Genomic DNA, 22,839 nt, shown 5'->3' on the forward strand with positions numbered 1-22,839 from the left:
TTTACCTCAGCTGACTGCCAACTCTGTTTCCAAGAGTCTGGAACAGAGAAGTTCAGTGTAGGCGTAGGGGACCAGATTGAGTGACGAGACGTCAAGCGTTGGACAGGGTGGGTGAAGATATCCACGTATATTGGCAGGTCCGGTCTAGCGTAGACGTGGGAAATGAACTTAGATGATGCCACATCCCGACGAATATCTGGCGGGGCGATGTTGCTAAGAACTGGCAGCCATGGAACCGGGATGGAACGGATGGTTCCAGAAATTATCCTCATGGAGGAATATAATTTGGAATCGACCAAGTGGACATGGGGGCTACGGAACCATACTGGGGCACAGTATTCTGCAGTGGAATAGCATAATGCCAGAGATGATGATCGTAGTGTGGAAGCGCGCGCGCCCCATGAGGAGCTTTTTTAATAAGCTTTAGGGTTAACTTGGCTACTTTTTTCCCCCGTTTCTATTTGGTAAGGTAGAGATGAAAGGTCAAGGAGAGATAGTATGGGAGAAAGGAGGAGAAAAACCTATGGACTTCAATACAGGTGAAGCTTCCCCCTTGTAGGTGGAGAGTAAGGTTTGAACTCAGATCCTTGTGCATGGGAACATGTGTGCTCAACTGACATACACACACCCCAGGCTACTTGTCTACAGCAAGATCTCTATCTTCCCAGAAGGCTTTTCTTCTTTTTCAAAAGTATTTTATTTATTTATTTATTTACATGAAAGAGGAAGGAGAGGAAACTAGAGCATCACTCCGGCATATGTGATGCCAGGGATGACTCTGGACCTTATGTTCAACACTGTAACCCTTGCTCCACCTCCTGGGCTACAGGACTATTTTCTTAATTATGCTTGTTATAGTTCTTTTCCAGATGAAGGTAAAAACAGTCCCCCTTTAAATTCTACTTAGACATACAAAGGCAAAGAAACTAGAAATTTGTATTAAATGTATATTGTTCTCTTCAATGCCATACCTAAACAGAAAAGATGCTGCAAAGAAAATGGTAGTTTGTGTACAGAATGGAAGGATATCTAGTCTCCATTTCCACTCCATCAAGATCTAGTATACCTTTCAACTGAAATGATGCCGAACTGAAGAATTATCAGTAGAAAGGAAACCCCTCCACTTACAAAACTAACAATGAAATCACAATCTTAACTTGCTCTGATAGTAGACCAAAAGCTAAAGCTTCTTGAATTTAGTACATCTTATTTTGTCTATTCTAGAAAGCAGTAAATTCTGACTTCCATTTTCAATTTTAGATATAGATACATCTTCTAATGGCTTTACGCTTTGATTTCTTTAAGTTGTAAGAGTATAGTTACATATATAGCTTACAGGGGTTGGGCAGTGGCACACCAAGTTAAGTGCACATAGTATGAAGCGCAAGGCCCTGTGCAAGGATCCGGGGCTCCCCACCTGCGGAGGTTTTGCTTCACAAGGGATGAAGGAGGTCTGCAGGTGCCTATCTTTCTCTGTCTCTCTCCATCTCCCCTCCCCTCTCAATTTCTCTCTGTCCCATCCAATAAAATGGGGGGGGGGGAGGAATGGCCACCAGGAGCAGTGGAGTAGTGGATTTATAGTGCAGGCACCAAGCCCTAGTGATAACCCTGGAAGCTACATATAGGTAGCTTATATAATACTACAGAAAATATCACTTATCCTAACCATGATTTCTCTCTTCCCATTTTAGTCATCTTGCGGCTGTGGCACACAAAACACTACACATAAAAGACAGTCCTCCTGATGTGGCTGGGGTATGTTACATTGAATGTCTTCTGTATAATCTTTAGCATTTTCACATTAACTACTTTTTTAATATTTATTTATTTTAAACTTTTATTTTATTATATTTATTTTCCCTTTTGTTGCCCTTGCTTTTATTATTGCTGTTGTTATTGATGTTGCCGTTGTTGGATGGAACAGAGAGAAATGGAGAGAAGAGGGGGAGAGAAAAACAGACACCTGCAGACCTGCTTCAGTGCTTGTGAAGCAACTTCCCTGCAGGTGGGGAGCCAGGGGCTCGAACTGGGATCCTTACTCCGGTCCTTGTGCTTTGCACCACGTGTGCTTACCCTGCTGTGCTCCCGCCCGACTCCCCTTAATATTTATTTATTCCCCTTTTGTTGCCCTTGTTGTTTTATTATTGTAGTTATTATTGTTGTTACAGATGTCATTGTTTGATAGGACAGAAAGAAATGGAGAGAGGAGGGGAAGACAGAGATGGGGAGAGAAAAAAACACCTGCAGACCTGCTTCACCACTTGTGAAGTGACTCCCCTGCAGGTGGGGAGCTGGGGCCTCGAACCGGAATCCTTATGCCAGTCTTTGTGCTTTGCGCCATGTGTGCTTAACCTGCTGTGCTACCGTCCGACTCCCTTTTTTTTTTTTCTACTGCCACTAGGATTGTTGCTGGGACTTGGTACCTACACAATGAATCCAACACTCCTGATGGCCCCCCCCCCCCTTTAAATAGGAACAGAAAATGAGAAGGGGGAGATAGGGAAAAAGAGGAAGAGACACCTGCATTAACTGCTTCACCACTCCTGAAGCTCCCCCCTCTGCCTGCAGCTGGGGGTCTGAGGCTTAAACCCATGTCTTTGTGAACTGTAACATGTGTTCTGCTGGGCATGCCACCACCTGGCCCCACTAAGTATTTTAAATATTTCAAAAATAGCATTTGGGGGCTGGGTGGTGGCACAACTGGTTGAGCACACATGTTGCAATTCACAAGACCCAGGTTCAAGCCCCTGGTCCCCACCTGCAAGGGGAAAGCTTTGTGAGTGGTAAAGCAGGGTTGCAGGTGTCTTTCTCTCTCTTCCCCTCTCTGTCTCTCCCTTCCGCTCGATTTCTGACTATCCAATAAATAAATAGATAATTAAAAATTTTTTTAAAAAACCATTTTATTAATCAACTTCTGTCATGTATGTATAGACTAACGTAGCAATTAGAATTGTATTCTAACAATGTTTCAATACTTCCCAGCATACTAGAGTAAGAACAACATCCTATACTTTACACAAAAGGTGTTAGAATAACTTCACCTTATCTGAAGGTGCACTAGATGCCATCATTACCACTCCACCCACAGCTCTTGGCTACCAGTATTACTCTTAAGAGTTGCTGGGAGTTTTGTTTTTCTGCAGCAAATCCTAGCTCAAATCCTTTGAGCTACTTTCTCTGCTTTAAACTAGAATGTTGTAATTGTATTTGTATTCTTACAGTTAGTCTGTTACTGAATTAAATATTTTATCATTCTTTTTGTTTATTCTGTAGGCCAGACTACATCTTTTCAAAGCTATCTGTTCTGTCCTAGCCAACGGAATGAAACTTCTCGGAATAACACCTGTATGTAGGATGTAACTTCTTATTAAAATGGTTTTTTTTTTCATTTTATTTAATGTAAATATAGCTCCCATATGAAATGTCTGTATTTTAACTTAAAGAATATAATAAACACTGTCATTGACTGCTGTCAATTGCAAAATGCAATTAACATGACACACTGACAGTCTTCTATTAATCAACCTTGTTTGCTAGACACTCACTTTTATTTTTATTAGTGATTTTATAATGATTAACAAGATTGTAAGGTAACAGGGGTACAATTCCATACAGTTCCCACCACCAGAGTTTTGTGCCCCATCCCCTCCTTTGGAAGTTTCCCTATTCTTTATCCTTCTGGAAGTATAGACCAAAATTCTTTATGAGGTGCAGAAGGTGAAAGGGAGCTGTATTTACATTAGATAAAATGGAAGAAAAGGAAAATATATTTCCTGAATGTAAAAAAAATGCTCTGAAATCTGTAGCAGTCTCACTGTACAACCTTTGATTCTAAATGTTATTTTCAAATGAAATCTAAAGAGCAAGACCTTGGATAGTAAGACACACAGCTTGATTTTATGTTTATTTATAATTCTGTGTTTTCTCAAAATACAAAGTCATCAATATTGTTAATAAATATTAATTACTATATTCACTGTATTTAAGATAGCTAATTCTATTAAATAATTAAAGTGTATTATAACTAGAATATAAGTAAGCAAATAATTATTGGAAAAACTCATAATAACATTTTGAAAAGTTGTTTTATTGCTTTGGATATTCATAAAAATAGTATTTTAAATAATAAATGAATTTTATTTATTGTTATATATTTTGCTGTTTAGGAACAGAATTTAAACTCCTCCTTTAGCCAGGGAGATAATTCAGTGGTAGAGTACAGGACTTACATGCTAAGCCAAGACTTTTTTGGGGAGGGTCTTTTTTATTTTCTACCATTGGGCTTTTATATGTGTGATTCTACTTTTTCCAGCAGACTTTTTTTTTTCCAAATAGAGTATGAGAGACAGGGAGAGACACCACAGTACTACTTTCCCTTTGACTGGTGCTCCCCTATGGCAACTGGGAGCTCAACCCCATGTGTTCACATAGAAAAGGATGCCTTCTACTAGGTGAGCTATTTTCCAAATCCCCACCCCCCAATAAAATAGATTTTTTTTTAAAAGAGCGAAAAGGGGGACCTGGCAGTGGCACACCTACTTGAACATGTCGCTGTGATACACAAGTACCTGGGTTTAAGGCCCCTCTCCCCTCCTAATGGGGGAAGCTTCACAAGAAGTGAAGCAGTGCAGCAGGTGTTTCTCATTCTTTCTCCCTATCTCCCTTTTAGTTATCAATTTCTTTCTCTGTCCAATAAATAAATAATTTAGAAAAAAATTTTAAAATGCAGAGTATCAGTTTTAAAAAAATTTTTATATTTTCCTTTTTGTTGCCCTTGTTTTTCATTGTTGTTGTAGTTTTTGTTGTTATTGATGTCGTCATTGTTAAATAGGACAGAGAGAAATGGAGAGAGGAGGGGATGATGGGGGTGGGAGAGAAAGATAGACACCTGCAGACCTGTTTCACCACCTGTGAAGCAACTCCTCTGCAGGTGGGGAGCTGGGGGCTGGAACCGGGATCCTTATGCCATCCTTGCACTTTGCGCCGCATGTGCTTAACCCACTGCGCTACTGCCCGATTTCCGAATATCAGCTTTAAATGTCCTTTGATGTAACTTGGTTTGAGTGCCAATCTTAGTGGACAAGATCCAGAGTGAAGTTCTGTTTACTCTTGCCACATTAGCAAATATACCTTTAAAATTATATATATATATATATATATAAAGTGTTATATACATATCCAGAATCTGTATTTATTGAATGATCTATCAACTTTTAAATCCTTTTTAAAATGTTTATTTGTTAGAGAGAGAGAATGCCCAAGATTAAATTCAGGACCAAATGCTTAGGAGTCTAACACTTAAAATCTTTACCCTTCAAAATAATTATCTGAATTTCTTCATAGTCAGTCAGTATTAAACAGTTTTACGAAACTACATTAAACCTTTTAAAACTCACTGCAGTTAAGAGGAGCTAAAGGAGCATAGTTTAAATTCTGGCTTGAGGTTTCATCCGCCAAAACAACTATTTTTATAACTATGATAATCTAATGATAGAGTTGATGAGAGAAAAATCTCAAACTTCGTATAGTTATGGCTAGTTTTAGATAAATTTAGAGAGACCAGAATTAGCATTTTTTTCAATAAAGATGACAACCAATCGCTCCCAGAGAATATAGCTTGTGTTTGCTGGGGGTCTTTTGGTAACCCGCTGGCAACAACACATTTGGCATTGGTTGTTCTTATAAAAGCCAACTAGATAGGCCTTACTTGCCCCCTTCAAAGCCCTAGTAGCTGTGCTCTGAAAGCTGCAGTCTATTTTTGAAGTCAGATGAAAATTTTCCATACCTGATAATAGAAAGGAAGTTTGAAATACAGAAGTTAAGTGGACTTTCAATAATATCTATCACAGAGTGCTATTTACCAGACCTAAGAGTGAGGTTTCTTCACCCCCTCCAATAGAGGACACACTCTTGTGAGATTGTGAGACACTTTTGTAGCCAGTTGTTCTTTCTCTCTCTTTTAAACATTTATTGTTTTTATTATTGGATAGAGAAATTGAGAGGGAAGGGGGAGGAAAAGAGACAGAGAGATACGTGCAGCACTGCTTCACCACTGTTGAAGCTTTCTCCCTACAGGTGGGGGGCAAGGGTTTGCACACAGGTCCTTGTGCACTATGTGTGAGCTTAACCAGGTGTGCCACAGACTGGCTCCTGTATCCTGTTGCTTTCTTGGGGGTTTACTACCAGTTGATCTGCAGGCTGTCTGCTGTATACAAGCCATGGTGTACATATCTCCTTATGCATCTCACCTCTTCCTTTTGGCTGGACTAGGTGACTGAGATGCAGTGCTGATGTCAGAGAGCAAAAGCTGCGAACACCTGTTTTTGTATTATCTTAATGTCATATTTACAACTGGGTTGCTAGAAAAGTCATGACACAATTTTGCACTGAAAAACAGGAAAATAAGTCACAGCTTATCTGACAACCAACTCAAAATTGAACAAACAGGAATCATATAAATAAATTAAGTTTATTGCTTAATTTCCCCATTAATGTTATAGAAACTTTTCTTAAAAACACTGAAATCTCACAAATTATTGAGAGCCCAATAATTAAACATACTTCATAAAAAAAGTTACAAAAGTGACATTAGAAATTTTTTTTTTTTTTGAAGAAAAGTATATCATCTAAGAGCAAGAAAAAATGGATCTAGACAATGAATGGCACAAATACAGCACTTAGAGGAGTACTCAGTCACTACCCAGAAATCTTCATCTGAGCTATGAAATCGATTCCATTTGTAAAGTTACACATTCATTTTGTTTCTGATCGAGCTTGTCTTGTTTTTGTTTCTGTTTGGAAGAAAAGACCTAGATCCTTACTACCACTTGAACAAAACACTCTAGGTGAACTGGAGAATAAGGAGGGCTGTCCTTCTCCCCCTGGTACCTGACAAGAGAACTGTTAGTGCAGAAATGGCTTTGGCACTTTAACCCTTCCCCAAACCTAGTTATTTGACTATTGTAGCGTCACATGATTTTTAACACCATGTCATCTCCATACTTTATATGTACATTATATATACAATTAAAAAAAACATCCTAAAACAAAACAGATTGACCTTAGGTCACATTAAATCTTGGTACCAATTCATTCAGATAGCTTTCTTGTAAATTTGTATGCTACACAGTTGATTGTTATTGTATAACCTACCTTCTAAGATTGACTTAAGGCTCTAGGTTAACACAAACTATTTAGTATTAGTACAGTTTCTTTTGAGGCTGAAATCACACACCAATGACTCTCTCTTTAGATGTAGTTTCTCCTTGTTGGATGGATGTAGTGTCTTGTCTGGGTAATCCATAGAGATATATAGAAACACATACAAGAAGAGTACCCAGAGCAAAGGTGAGTGCTGAAAAAGGAAAAAGAAAGACAGCTTAAGTTTCCTTAAACTTATGTGACAATAATAATTTTGAAAACTCTCGGTTGTGAATTTACACCATCAGTTCAGATGCAAAATGAATCTATGTATTATTTTTATGATGGCATGGTTATGGAAAGAACACCAATTATAACCCTATTCTTCCCTCCATAATCCCCTCCCCAAGAAAAAAAGGTACTAAAATCCAGGGAGAGGCAATCACTAAAAACACACACTTTTTATGTTTTATTCCCTTTTTTTATAGGAGCACTGCTCAGCTCTGGCTAATGGTGGCACTGGGGAATAAACCTGGGCCTTTGAAGCCTCTCTGCACAACCATTATGCTATCTCCCCCACCTATGTTGAGAACACACCTTCAAAAAAATACAATTATGCCTGTGCTGGACCACTTAAAAAATATACTAATTTACAGGGAGTCAGGCGGTAGCACAGCGGGTTAAGTGCATGTGGCGCAAAGTGCAAGGACCAGCGTAAAGATCCCGGCTCGAACCCCCAGCTCCTCACCTGTACGGGAGTCACTTCACAAGCGGTGAAGCAAGTCTGCAGGTGTCTATCTTTCTTCCTCTCTCTCTGTCTTCCCCTCCTCTCTCCACTTTTCTCTGTTCTATCCAACAATGACAACATCAACAACAACAATAAAACAACAAGGGCAACAAAAGGGAATAAATAAATAGAAATTTTTTTAAAAAAAAAAAAAAAGCACCTGAAATGTTAAGTCAGCATTACTGCTTAAATAATTCATAAGTGAACTTGAATGCTGGATGTAAGCTAGAGGATATTATCTTAGAAGGACTAGCATAGCCTGGTGCCAGCATGCCAGCTACAGTAATGATTTTCTGTAAGTGTAGCACACAGATATCTTTAAAAGGGGGAGAAGAAAATTTAGATTATTGTAATATATTCAACTTACACTCATCTCTAAAACAGGAAGGCACACATTGGCGGGGGGTGGGGGTGGGGTGGAGTGGTGGTGCTGGTTTTCTGCTCCGTCTTCAAAATAAAAAACCATATACAAATTCCACTACTGAAACTAATCATTTCCTAAGGCCCTTGTATTTATGTCCTTGCACAGCTAATCTTACTACACTCATCATATAGCACTTTAGTTTCTTATTAAATCTAATACCTGAGAGACAAAGCAGCCTTGACTGCTCTTTCTAAAAGTAACTTGAGTAAGCTGCTCCTATTTCATATAGAATCTAGGACCATTACAGCCTCTCTGTGAACAACTTGTAAAATAAATTGTTACAAATCTGGGAATTTCTGTAAGTACTACAACCAATATTTACAAAAGATGAAAATATCCAAGTACAAAATTCTTATGTAAAAGCTTAATTCAGACTATAAGACATACTTATCTGTAATCCAAATAACACCACTGAAGCAATGGTAGAAAGCACAATGGCTGCTGCAGCTGAAAAGCCCTTCATGATGTTGTCTGTGTACTTGACCACGACAGAAGTATAGAGACCTCCAACACTTGCCAAGACTTGTATACAGAAAAGAAATAAAATCTTAATGCTCAAATAAATGGAACATTCTGTGATGGTGAAGCAATTTCATCCCCAGAGATTCCATACTAATTTACCTAGGAAAATAGTGTTTTCCTTAGAAGGAGTCATCTGAGAGAGTTTATACTGAAAGGAGGGGTAATTTCCACAAAACAACATTGTTTTTCAGATGCCCAAAGGGCAATGTGGTCTACGACTAAACTGTACACATTTATTGCTAACACATTACATTTTGATTGTGAAGGGAAAAATTGCTTTGGGATAGCTACATACAAAAGTATGTCAATAAAAACAAAATTACATTTTCAAACTGGTGTTCACAGTATCAAAGGAATAATTTCAAAATGCTATAAAAGCTTAAAATGAACTTTAAAAAAATCTACCCAGAACCCTTAATTCCTATATACTTACAGATGACAAACCAGACATAATATGTGTAACCATAGAAAAATCCTTTTTCTTTAATTTCAGCTCCATCTGACAAGTAGACGCCAACTAATGTCACAGCAATCCCTGACAGGTACATTTGAATGTTTCTCACCCAAAGGGAAGTATCTGAACTCTTTAAAACTTTTTCAAAATATACTCCTAAAAGAAAATTAGATATGCAAATATGAAATAAAGATAATTTAAAATATATTTCATTTAATCTACAGATAGAATAACTAAGATTCATTTGGGGAGCAGACATTTTACATAAATTAAATGTATATTTATTATTAATTATAACACCATACTCAACAGTGCCACTTTGTACCTTTAAAAGTTTATATTATCGGGAGTCGGGCTGTAGTGCAGCGGGTTAAGCGCAGGTGGCGCAAAGCACAAGGACCGGCATAAGGATCCTGGTTCGAACCCCGGCTCCCCACCTGCAGGGGAGTCGCTTCACAGGCGGTGAAGCAGGTCTGCAGGTGTCTGTTTTTCTCTCCTCCTCTCTGTCTTCCCCTCCTCTCTCCATTTCTCTCTGTCCTATCCAACAACGACAACAACAATAATAACTACAACAATAAAACAACAAGGGCAACAAAAGGGAATAAATAAATAAAATAAATATTAAAAAAAAGTTTATATTATCTAGGGGGGAATTTCTAATCCACATTTAATGGGAGACTTCAGTTACCATTAACAGTTTCTACATTTAATATAAAAGAAAAGCAGATTGAAAAAGCTATTTGTTAATACCAGTAAATGATTTCCTTTGGTTAGCTGAAAACCTGTACTACTAGTGTCAATTATGTTACCATACATACCCTTATAATAGATGCCTAGTAATGAATACTCCTAACATTGCAAAATAATCTATATAGCTCTCACTTGGAAATGTTTCAAAGTAACACAAGCAAAAATAAAATTCAAATAGAATTTGCTGAGTGAAGCCATTTTCCTTGACAGGGTTTCACAAACGTTCATATACAAATATTAGAACCAAGAAATCATGAACTATTGATAGTTGGTAAATTTTGTGCACATGTATTTGGAGTTTGGGGATTTATTGCTTTCTTCAGATACTCAAAAAACACAAATGACCCCTGCCCCTAAGGGAAAAAAGGGGGGGGGGATACAATCTAGCCTGAGGCTAGTGCTCTAAGTTTTATATTTAAACAAAACAAAAAAAGTTTCAAATTTTTAAAATGTGGTTTAAAGAAGATATTAAAGATTTTGGTTATAAAAACCTTATTAGAGACTTAAGAACCACAATCATCTAAAAAACACTAATGAAAAACAAGGTTGTTTTTTAATGAACTTGGGTTGGAAGTAGCCAGAGAATGTGAACAAACATAACTATTCTAATTTCTACCTTTTACTATCTGGGAATTTACTCTCTGGGAAAATCATTTAACTATTTGATATTCAGTAGCTAATTAGTACTCCAAGAACAACGAGATATTAAATAATCTACCATTTCCTCAACTGTGTATTGAGAGGATAAACAAAAGTTGAGTATAAATGTTTAATTACTTGAAAATTATTTGAAATCAAATAGTATATTAGTTTTGAGGTAGCTCCAAGTTCTGTTTCTAATTATCTGGTTTCTAAGCATAAGTTCAGTATGATACTGTCATTACGTATGATTCTAAATTTAGTTTTCCCCTATCACACACTGTATTTATAAGCAATCTAATTCCATATCAAATCTACTTTCTTAGTCAGAAATAAAAACTTTAATTCTTAAACTAACACAAATGAAAATAATCATAAGTAGCTTTAAAAAAATACTCTTTAAAAAAATGTTTCTTTTCTGGTGAAAATATTTTTTAAACAGTGCATTTCTTATGCTACATGTAACATTCATACTTTGTTGCTTCATTAAGTGGGGGACTGATTATTTTTTAATTTCTTTATTGGGGATTAATGATTTACAGTCAACAGTAAAATACAATAGTCTATACACGGATAACATTTCCACATAACAATATAACCCCCACTAGGACTGATTCTTAATACACATGATTCCAGACTTCTGTTTGTTGTCATTGATTTTAGTTTTCATCCCCTCTCCCCTTTTTGGCTGTTACATTCACTTATGAAGTTACTCTCCTTTCTCCCTACATCCCATCCCCTCCCTACTTCGTATGACTCCTAATTTAGTGAAATGAGGAATTTGAGGTTAGTAGAGAAAATCAGATGCTAGCTGATAACTAGCCCATTACAGTTGCAGAATCTAGCCTGAGGATAGTGCCAGTCCCAAGAAAATGAAGAGGCATGTGAACCTTTCAAAGACTAAGTCTCTCCATTTTCAGAGTCCCTCTCTTTTCATCATTTCTGGGGCTTAGGCTGGACCATAGATGACAGAAAGTATATTGTCAGGTAAATACAAGTGTGAATAAGGACTGAATTCAGTTAAACAGTACCTGATATTCACTGAAAAAACATCTGACACAAACTATAAACAACTACAAGAAGATAAACCTTTAATGGATAAAACTGCTAGTGGGTTTTTAACTGACAAAGTAAGAAACTTTTATGATTTACCTGCAAATCCTGAACATAGTACAGCAATCGCTATAGCACCAAAACCTAACAGTGGATTCTGTTCCACCTGTAATAGTAATGTTTTAAAAGTTTTTTTAATGAGTAGAATTCATCTAAGAGACCAAATGACTGCAAAATTCATATAGTTCTACAGAAAGTATATGTCATAGCAGACCCAGGTGTAATACAGAATAAGATAGGGCCAAAAAAAGAGAAGACACTTATCCTACACTGTGGCAGACAGGGCAATAGTTCAGTTAGTATGTTTTTACTTCAATGCCTTCAATCCCATTACATCCCAGCACTGCCCACACCAATGTGGTATTCTGGGGTGAGTATGTATATGTTGTGAAACTTTCTCATCTTATATGTAGTAAATAAAATAAATGTGGTCCAGGAAGTGTCTGTCCGTAGGGCACAGGATTTAGATGCAAGAAGCCCTGGATTCTATCCCCAGCACCAATACATCAGAATGGTGCTCTGGTCTGTCTCTCATAAAAGTATATATATTTTAAATATGTCCCCCAAGCTCTGGTAGTATTTCTCCTGTCTCCCTTTCTCTAACTGAATAAAAAAGCAATCTGTAGCAGTGGGATCACATACAGACAAGACCCCCAAATACAGTACATGCCCAGTATACCATGTTGATATTTCCAAAGCATAGACTTACCCTTTGTCTTAGTATGAAACTTTTCATAGTTAATCTGTCTCTTTAACTTGTATCATCAAATAACATCAATCATGGAAAAGATAACAGTTCTATTTATTCCTGTCATCTACTGGGTAAAGAAATGACTTTCAAGAGTTTATATTTTGAATTGATATCAAACATTAGTAGCATACCATGTTATGTATTAAATGGGGGGGAAAAAATGAAGCTCTGAGGAGTTGGGCGGTAGCACAGCAGGTTAAGTGCAGGTGGTGCAAAGCACAAGGACCGGCCTAAGGATCCCAGTTTGAGCCCACAGCTCCCCACCCGCAGGGGAGTTGCTTCACAGGCGGTGAAGCAGATCTGCAGGTGTCCATCTTTCTCTCCCCTTCTGCCCTCCCCATCTCTTTCGATTTCTCTCTGTCCTATCCAACAACAATGACATCAACAACAATAACTACAACAATATAAAACAAGGGCAACAAAAAGGAATAAATAAATATTTTAAAAAATGAAACTCTGGTTCTTAGATCACAAATGTGGGCAAGACTGACAGTATATATACTTATAATAGACTATGTTAACAGATGTATAATATGGGCCTCAGTGTGTTGTTACAACATTAACTCCTCTCAGGAGTTTTCACCAGTCTTCAAAAAGGGAAGCTATCCCAACAGTAACACTGTAGCAGGTTGAAACACATGACTATAATATAACAAGCACATACTTTGTTCAAATGTCTGATATGAGAGTATCACTTCTGCAGTCTGAGAGGTCTTTTTAGGTATTGGATTCTTTTTTATATATATTTATTTACTTTCCCTTTTGTTGCCCTTGTTTTGTTTTGTTTTTTATTATTGTTGTAGTTACTGTTGTCATTAGATAGGACAGAGAGAAATGGAGAGCGAATGGGAAGACAGAGAGAGAGAGAGAAAGATAGACACCTGCAGACCTGCTTCACCGCCTGTGAAGTGACTCCCCTGCAGGTGGGGAGCCAGGGGCTTGAACTGGGATCCTTATGCTGGTCCTTGTGCTTTGCATCACGTGCACTTAACCCGCTGTGGTACCGTCCGACTCCCAGGCACTAGATTCTTAAACATGAGGTTCTAGTTTGATTCTGGGCATCACATAGCAGGGTGCTGCTCTGGTTCTCTCTCTCCCCATCTACCTCCCTCATTAATAAATAAAATCCTTTAAAAAGTAATAATGTAGGTTCCTGAGAGGAAATGCTTGGTATGAAATTCTTGAAGACAAACAGAAGTAGTAGGTATTATGGACTAGTGTTTCTGTACTACCAGCAGCATATCACTAAGGAACTTGTTAGTAATGATGAAAATTGGCATACTCTATCCCAAGCCTACTGATTCATAAACTATGGGAATAGAGCCGATAATCTTTATAACTTTCCAGTTACACCTGATGTACACGAGAGTTTGAGAGCCACTCCTATAGATTAGAGCTGATAAGCACAGATGCTCCTATGCCAATTTCAAGACTATCATAGACATAAGGAAATACAATGGTTGTGAAAACTGAAGGCACTAAAAATTAGTGTCTGGTAAATTCTTTAGCTTTCTTCTTTTTTTTATTTTTAAGATTTCTTTTTTCCCTTCTTTCTTTTTAATCTTTTATTTATTATTTGATAGAGACAGGAATTGAAAAGGGAGGGAGAGGTAGAGAAGGAGAAATACCGAAAGACACCTGCAGCCCTGCTTCACCACTCATGAAGCTTTCCTTCTGCAGGTGGTGACCAGGGGCTTGAACCTGGGTCCTTGCACACTATAATGTGTGCACTTAACCAGGTGTGCCTCCACCTGGCTCCCAATTCTTAGCTTTCTTCTCTGCCAGTTTAATCTCTTTACAGTTGGAATTAATGGTGAAAACACTGCTTCTCTGGACTCAGTTCTGGCTGATAAGAAGCTGCTGGGTGATGAGCTAGAAGCCTTGGAAAACAGCAGCCATGTCATTTTAGCACAAATAATAAATAGCCAGATTCATGAAACTCACAAGAGATATGAACCCTGGTCTTGAATAAATCAAAGCAAAAAATAAGCAAGGGGCTATAAAATAGCTCATCTAACAATAATACAGAACTTCAAATACCTATGGTTTCCAGGTTGACCCTCTGGCTTCTCTCTTCCCTCTCTCCCTCTCATGTGAAATCATCTATCATACAAAAAAAAATTTTTTAAGCCAAGGGCTGTAAGATAGCTCACCTGGTAGAGCACATACTTTACCATGCTCAAGGACCCAGGGTCAAGCCTCTGGCACCATGGAATGATACCATGCATGGTACCAGGGAAAGTTCCGTAACAGCAGCAGTTCTGTAGTATCTCTCCTTTTCTCTCTATCTCTGAAAAGAAAAACAGAGTCCACTGGAAGCAGTGGAATCATACAGGTAGAAAGTCCTGACACCAAAATTTTAAAAATTAGTTGCATTGGTAGTATAGTGGTGAGCATAGCTGCCTTCCAAAATAAAAAAATTTAGAGGGATCCAATATGGCTGCTAGGGAACAGGTGTGTTGTTCTTAGCTGCTGGGGAAACTTCAGTGGAATTATAGCTTAGGTAGGACAAAACCAAGTAGACAACAAACCTACATTCAGCAGAGAAGGATCTAATCTGCACAGGTGGAGACAAAGAATTCAAGAATTCACTCAGAGAGGAAGAAGAAAACAAGGCACATGGTACTGAACCAGTGAGTCCTTGGCGTGAAATAGGATAGTGAGGGTGGTTTCTATAGGAGGGGGCCCTAACCAAGCTCCAGACCCAGAGTGGCCATGATCCCACAATGCAGCTAGCAAGAGGTAGGAGCAACAAACAAAAGACACTGAGATATATTTCAGATAAATACCAACATTTACAAAGCAACCACATCTTTCCTGAGTTCAACTTTCAGCAAAAGGGCTTAGGAGAAGTTCGCCCTAATGTGCTGATAAGCTCCTCATCTTGAACTCCTGTGAACTAAGTGGGGGGTTATCTGTTCCACAACCGATGGTTTCCAGGGTAGAGCCACTTACTAGAAGAACTAAGATCCAGCATCTTAGCTGAAGTTCCACCCATAACAGCTTGCACCTGCCAAGGAGTTTGAAGCCCAAGGCATCCAGCAAAAGCCCTTCTCTGCTTACCTAAGACTCTACCCTTGCTGCGTGCGTGCATGTGTGTGTACTTCCTGTTAATGAATTTATTTGTTGGCATGTGTTTTTGTTTCATTTCTTTTTATCTCTTCTTCTCGCCTCAGATTGAGCATGGGAAACCTGCCCAACTCTGTGTGGACTTTTCTTTTCCCCCAGATAGAGAGTGAAAGATAGAGACAGAAAAGGACACTCCTTCACCATTTGTGAAGCTTCCTCTTTGCTTGGTGATTCCATGGGGCCTCAAAGCTCGGTCCTCGCCCATGTCACAGTGTGTGCTCTGCGGGATGAGCCATCTCCTGGCCCCACATAGGTTAGCTATTAAATAACTATGGAAATTACCTCATCTCTCTAGCCTTTAATTTTGTCATCTATAAAACAGAGGGAGACTTCCAGAAGTGTGGCTATGGAGTAGCAGCAGACTTGTTTTCTGCCCTCCCTGATCAACTAGGAAAAACGATGAAAATCTCCTGAAAACTCAACAAAATACAACAAGGATTTCTTCAGAAGCTCACCAAGCCACAGGTGAATAAACAGAAAAGAGGTGAGGGAGAGATTTCCTGACTTAAAAGGCTATACTCAAGAGACAGCTGCCACCAGACCTGGAGTTTGGCAGCTGAGGTGTACCATTTCTGTATCTAAAGAATCTTAAAAAGGGGCTGGGGCAGGAAGGAAGGGAACCACCTAATCCAGAGGTGAGTACAGACACATGTGGCTTATGGACAGAAAGGGAATGTGGGAGCCATTCCCAAGTCTAAAAAGTGTTCAGGGCCCTACCCTACTACCAGGGAAAGATAGAAACAGACTGAGGGTATGAATCAACCTGCCAATACCCATGTCCCACAGAGAAGCGATTACCGAACCAGACCTCCCACCTTCTGTACCCCATAAAGATCTTTGGTCCATATTTGCAGAGCCGTCAAAGATTAGGGAAGCTTCTGGGGGCTGGGCAGTGGCACAGGGTTAAGCACACATAGTGCAAAGTACAAGGACCAGTGCAAGGATCCCAGTTTGAGCCCTCAGCTCCCCACCGGATGGGAGGGGGGGGAGTTCGCTTCACAAGCAGTGAAACAGATCTGCAGGTGTCTTTCTCTCCCCCTCTGTCTTTCCCTCCTATCTCAATTTCTCTCTGTCCTGTCCAACAACAGCAGGAAAAAACGATGACAACAATGGAAAAAAGTATGGCCACAGAAGCAGTGGATTCCAAGCCCCAGTAATAACCCTAGAGGCAAAAAAAAAGGAAGCTTCCAAAGAAGAGGATGGGATAAGGAACTCTGGTGATAGAAACTGTATGAAATTGTACCCCTCTTATCCCATAATCTTATCAATCATTATTAAATCACTTATGAAAAACTAATAAATACAATTTTTTTTAAAATGTTCAGGGACAGCTTACACCAAATTGGGAGATTGGTGGCTGAGACCACCACTTCCAGGTCCAAGTTTAAGCAACAGAAAACTTAAAAAGAAAAAAAATCACCTAAAAACTCTCCCATTCACAACTGTGACTTCATGAGTTTCCAATACTGTTGCCCCACAGAGGCTAGAACAGCAGCAGGGAGACCCTATATTGACATCAAGGTCACAGAACTGATCTGGTGACTCAGGATAAACTCTCCCCTCCCCCACCAATATATAAACAGAGAAATCAAACACTTTGGCCACAGCGCCTCCTGCTGGCACAACAATGAAAGGTGCACTAAATGTGGAAATTGAGAAGTACACAGACAGCAATAACAGAAACTCCAAATGACCAGACAGGCACTGATCTAAAAAAAAAAAAAAAAGACAGAAACAGAGGTCTGGAAACTTACTATGAAATCAATTCAAGAAACTAAAGAACTCAATGATCATTTTACCAAAGAATTACAAAGTACAGAAAGAAAAGAAAAAAAAAAAAAAACCAGAACTGCAGAAGCTAAAGGACACTCTGAATGCAGTTCAGGCTGAAGTAAAAGATCTCAGAAGTAGACTTAGTCAGGTGGAGAAGAGACTATCCGCCGTCACTCTGAATTTAAAACTCTTGGAGAGGAAAGGTTTAAAAAAATGAAGCATTTCTCAGACATGGGGCCAGGCAGTGGCACACCTGGTTAAGTGCTCACATTATAGTGTGCAAGGATCCAGGTTCAAGCCCATGGTCCCTACCTGCTGGAGGAAAGCTTCATGAGTGGTAAAGCAGGGCTGCAGGTATCTGTCTGTCTCTCTATCTCCCCTTTCCTTCTCAATTTCTCTCTATCTGTATTTTTTTTTAAAAAGCAGACACCATCAGAAAGAAGAACATCAGAGTTACTAGGCTCCCTGAGGAAGAAGAGAGGCAGAGAGAAGTGAACATATTCAAAGAAATTTTAGAGAATTTTCCATACCTGACCAATGTTAAAAATACAAAAATCTAAGAATGTGAACGCACACCTAAAATTCTTAATCCAAAACAGTATACACTAAGACACATTATAAAACTACCCAAAAACAGGAACAAGGAAAAAATATTGCAGGCTTCCAGGAAAAGGAAGAAAGTCACATACAAAGGCAGAACCATCAGGCTTTCATCCTATTTCTCATCACAAACCCTACAAGCAAGGAGGAAATGGAATGGCATATTCAGAGTATTAAAAGATAAGAATTGGGAGTTGGGTGGTAACGCAGCAGGTTAAGTGCACATGGTGCAAAGTGCAAGGACCGGCCTAAGGATCCTGGTTTGAGCCCCCGGCTCCCCACCTGCAGTGGGGTCGATTCACAGGTGGTAAAGCAGGTCTGCAGGTGTCTATCTTTCTCTCCCCCTCTCTGTCTTTCCCTCCTCTCTCCATTTCTCTCTGTCCTATCCAACAATGGCAACAACAATAATAACTACAATAATAAAACAAGGGAAACAAAAGGGAAATAAATAAAATAAATAAATAAAGGTAAGAATTGGTAGTAACATTCTGTATCCTGCTAAATTACCCTTCAAATATGAGGGAGAAATAAAAATCTTTTCAAACATCCAGAAACTGAAGGAATTTACCTTACAAACCTGCACTGCAAGAATTACTAGAGGAGTCCCTCATAAAAAGAATCAAAGGAATTCCAACTTTTAATGAGATAGTATTAGAATAAAACCAGGAACATAACAACAACACCTATGTTCATAGCTGTATTATTTACAGTAGCCAAAGAGAGGAAGCAGCCTAAATACCCAGCATCAGATGACTGGCTAAAGAAGTTATGGCCTAATCTGTAATCAAAAAATATGCTATTGTGTCCTTTGGGACAAAATGGATGGCAGTGAAGGTGATTAGGCTTAGCAACATAAGTAAAGAGATGAAAGACAACTACCAGATGGTTTCACTCATATGGAATCTGGAGATCTGATTTACATGAACTTGCCCCCACCAAAAAAAAAAAAAATCCAAACAAAACAGAAGCAAGCTTAGAAGACTTGTGAGAACTATGGTGGTTATCTCTGGGAGGTGGGAGGGTGGGGCTACAGAACTTTGGTAGTGGGTGTGATGTGGAACTATACATTATAATCTTACTGAAAAAAATAAAACAAAGGAGGTAGATTAAGGTGTCTTTCATCTCTAATACTATGTGAGTATTCCCATATTTTAGCTATTATGTTTGTCCTAAATCAGAGACAGAGAGAGAGAGAGAGAGAGAGTGAGTGTGTTTGTAGGGGTAGCTATCTACACAGCAAAGATTATTTTCAATCAAAGACATAATTGTGCTGCAGAAATCAATGTGAATATCTAAAATGTGTAAGGGAAGTGTACTAAGGAAGTTTATTATTTAGTTATTATATGTTTTTGTTTCTTACCATGACTTTTGTAGCTTGGGCTGGTTTCCACTGTACAAGTGTGACTCCACCACACAACATAAAAATTGCAATCCACTGTAATTTGCTAAGTGTCCGGTTTAACATTAAAACAGTGCATAGTGCAGTACAGGGAATCTTCAATTGGTACGTCACCTAAAACCAAAAAGAAATGAATTAACCTAGTTAACATTAGTCTGTAACACAAATACAATCAACATGTGAACAGCACAAATTCACTTATACATGACTTAAACAATGTAAACCTACAGTATAAACAAACAGCATAGTATTAGAAATGTATTTTCTCTTCCCTATTTTCCTATTTCTTTTTCCTCTTGCTCTTCTTAAGTCAGGGTCTTGCACATGTGACCTTTTCCTTTTCTGTTCAAATAGAGAGACAAGAGCAAGGGAGGCATACTACAATACTAAGGTTTTCCCCATGGCAAACCAATTCCCTTGTGATGTTGAGGCTCAAACCTGGACTGTACACATAGCAAGGCATGCACTCCACCGTACACACTCCATCTAGTGAGCTATCTCTTTGACCCCTCCTATATTCTACTTAATATTTCTCTCTCTCTTAGTTTACTGTAAGAATAAAGTATGTAATTTGTAAAACATACAAAATATCAATCAACTGTACATACTTTTATTGAGACTTATAGTCAATAGCAGGCTATTAGTAAAACTTTGGAAGAGTCAAAAATTATACAAGGATTTTAGATGGGGGAGATCCCTCTCCCATGTTATTCAAGGGGCAACTTTAAATGCCAATCTACGCAATTCTATGTAAAACTCAACATAAACTCATAACTATGAGGAGAAGAGAAGAAAACAGTAGCTACATTCTAAAACTTGTATTCACAGCAGATGAATAAGCAGAAACTGACTTCTTTGGTTCAAGAGACTGAAATCCAAAACTAGATGTAAGCAAAGTTGAGAACCACCACAATCTAAGTAAAGTCTTCACAAGGCTCAGGAAACAACAATATTAAACACTTTCATAGCTATGTGAATGAAGTTTGGATAAAATAAAAAGAAAGGTTATAAGCTGTTTAGGAAACAAATCCCAGGCTAGCAAAAGTTGCTCACTTAGATAACTGCTTTAATATGGATATGACCCATGTTCAAGCCCAGCCCCCACCTCATTGAAGGAAGCTGTGGTGCTATGATCTCTTTCACTACTTCCTCTCTGCCTCTCTCTTTATCTAAATAATAATAATAGAAAAAAATAAAGCAAATCCCTAGATGTTCCTCTCCTACCACTCAATCACTTCAGGATTTTCCTTCATTCTAGCAGAACCTATTTTCAAGAGTGGAGGGTTCTGTAATTAAAGAAGACAAAGCTTGGGAGATTAAGGATGTTTATGCCTAGTGAATTATGAATACAGATAGCCTCAGCTGTCCACCACTCTGCTCCTAGATCTAGCTAGACTTTTACTCACCAAGTAGGAAATGAGACAACTCTCTGGGGCACTGAGTCACTTTGGGCAAACGGGGCTTCCCAACAAAGAGATATCTGACCATTCTATAGTAAAGCTCCAAGTCAGCAAGTCCCAACAGCATGCTCACAACTTCCCCTCAGCATTCTATCTCCCATAATAAACACAAGGACAGTTCAAAACTAGAAAACCTTAGAGAAAAAGAGACCAGAACAAACAGGAAAGCAAAAACAACTTGGAGAAATAGATTTTTTTATTATTATCTTTATTTATTTCTTGGATAGAGAAAGTCAGAAATCGACAGGGAAGGGGGAGATAGAGAGGGAGAGAGACAGCAAGACACTGGTAGCCCTGCTTCACCACTCATGAAGATTTCCCCTTGCAGGTGGGGACTGGGGGCTTCAACCCCGGTCCTTGTGCACTGTAATGTGTGCATTCAACCAAGTGTGCCACCAGCCAACCCTGGAGAAATAGATTATGTAACAAAAAGAAAACAAAAACAACAAATGAAAAATAAGGATCCTTAAAATGACATTCCAGGGAGTCGGGCTGTAGCGCAGTGGGTTAAGCGCAGGTGGCGCAAAGCACAAGGACTGGCATAAGGATCCTGGTTTGAACCCCGGCTCCCCACCTGCAGGGGAGTCGCTTCACAGGCGGTGAAGCAGGTCTGCAGGTGTCTATCTTTCTCTCCTCCTCTCTGTCTTCCCCTCCTCTCTCCATTTCTCTCTGTCCTATCCAACAACGACAACAACAATAATAACTACAATAAAACAACAAAGGCAACAAAAGGGAATAAATAAATAAATATTAAAAAAAAAAAAAAGACATTCCAGAGGCCAAGGAGTTTGCATAGTAGTTAAGAGGATTGGGCTTGGAAACATGAGGTCCCTAGTTCAATTCCTACCCTCATATGTGCCAGAGTGATGCTCTGATATTTATCCTCTCTCTCTCTCTCTTTCTCTTTCTCTCGTCTTTATTTAGTTATTGGATAGAGACAGGCAGAAATAGGGAGACCGAGAGAGACCTGCAGCGCTGCTTCACCACTTGCAGAGCTGAGCCACCATCCAGCCCCTTCCTTGATATTCTCTATTTCTCTCTCCCTCTCCTTCCTGTCTCTCGTGTAAATAAATAAATCTTAGGGGAAAAATATTCAAAAATGATATTACACTCATAAAATAAGGTTGGGATGTGTACCAAGTATGTGTTTACAGGCTCTAAGCTCTATTCTCACCCTTTCAAGTTCTCTGTAACACAAAGGGTTAAAAGGCAATCAAGTTTATATTGAAAGGTCAAATATCTTATGTCATTAACGGGATTATCAAGAAAAAAGCTGATGCTGTGCAAAGAGGTTCTAATAATGATCTTTTACCATTAAAAAAAAGTTTTTAAAGATTCTCACTGACCTGGTACACTGCTGCATCCAAATTGCTGAGAGCTAGGAAAGCCATGTTGTTCTGAACAGCGTACACTAACGATGGCACACTTAACTTCATCAGTTCTTTGGGACTCCCGAAGACATTTTCTCTTAAAGATGCCTTGAATCTACCCAGACTACCAGTTTCTCTTTAAAAACCAAAAGGAGAAAATGACAAGGGGTAAAGAAGACAGTTAAAAAACATCCTTTTGATAATATTCCTTCACACGTAACATGTTATACTGCATTTAGTTCACTAATGCAATTTATCAAACTTACGTTTTTCTAATTTTCAATAAATTCTAGGCTAAAAGAAACATGCCATTGTACAGTCTCATAAAAGAAATTACATTTTCTATTTAGGAAAATATGACAACAATCAGGTTTACCATTATCAACCTCTGGTCAAAGTTCTGAGAATTTTTTGAGTATATTAAGAAACTAGAAGCCAGAATTGCTTGATTTACCTATGAAAATAAATTTATTCCCTACCACTTGAATTATTATATTTCAGCCTGATTATTTTTCATTTGACCAGTCT

General features: G+C 38.6%; 2 protein-coding genes across 4 annotated transcripts in view; one reads left to right on the forward strand and one right to left on the reverse strand.

Annotated features, from left to right (window-relative positions):
• Positions 1 to 3,972, forward strand: part of RARS2 (arginyl-tRNA synthetase 2, mitochondrial) — a 61,239-nt gene extending 57,267 nt beyond the window's left edge. For both annotated transcript variants that reach the window (XM_007528709.2, XM_060205497.1), the window contains 2 exons: positions 1,692 to 1,755; positions 3,274 to 3,972. In XM_007528709.2, the coding sequence (XP_007528771.1) occupies positions 1,692 to 1,755; positions 3,274 to 3,360 (151 nt within the window). In that variant the 3' untranslated portion in view covers positions 3,361 to 3,972. The remainder of the gene's footprint in view (positions 1 to 1,691; positions 1,756 to 3,273) is intronic.
• Positions 3,973 to 6,450: 2,478 nt separating this feature from the next.
• On the reverse strand, positions 6,451 to 22,476 carry SLC35A1 (solute carrier family 35 member A1). Of its 2 annotated transcripts, XM_060205498.1 has the most exons (7): positions 22,288 to 22,476; positions 19,443 to 19,595; positions 11,869 to 11,935; positions 9,307 to 9,483; positions 8,739 to 8,873; positions 8,295 to 8,374; positions 6,451 to 7,354 (listed from the first exon to the last, which is right to left on the reverse strand). In XM_060205498.1, exons 1-7 carry the CDS (start codon positions 22,375 to 22,377, stop codon positions 7,190 to 7,192), a joined length of 867 nt encoding a protein of 288 aa, XP_060061481.1. In that variant the 5' UTR covers positions 22,378 to 22,476; the 3' UTR covers positions 6,451 to 7,189. The 2 variants fall into 2 exon arrangements, with proteins under 2 accessions (XP_060061481.1, XP_060061482.1); XM_060205499.1 differs by lacking the exon at positions 8,295 to 8,374 and having other exon boundaries at positions 22,288 to 22,475.
• Positions 22,477 to 22,839: the final 363 nt, after the last annotated feature.

The sequence above is a fragment of the Erinaceus europaeus genome, chromosome 13 (genome assembly GCF_950295315.1).
Source record: "Erinaceus europaeus chromosome 13, mEriEur2.1, whole genome shotgun sequence".
Lineage (NCBI taxonomy): Eukaryota > Metazoa > Chordata > Mammalia > Eulipotyphla > Erinaceidae > Erinaceus > Erinaceus europaeus.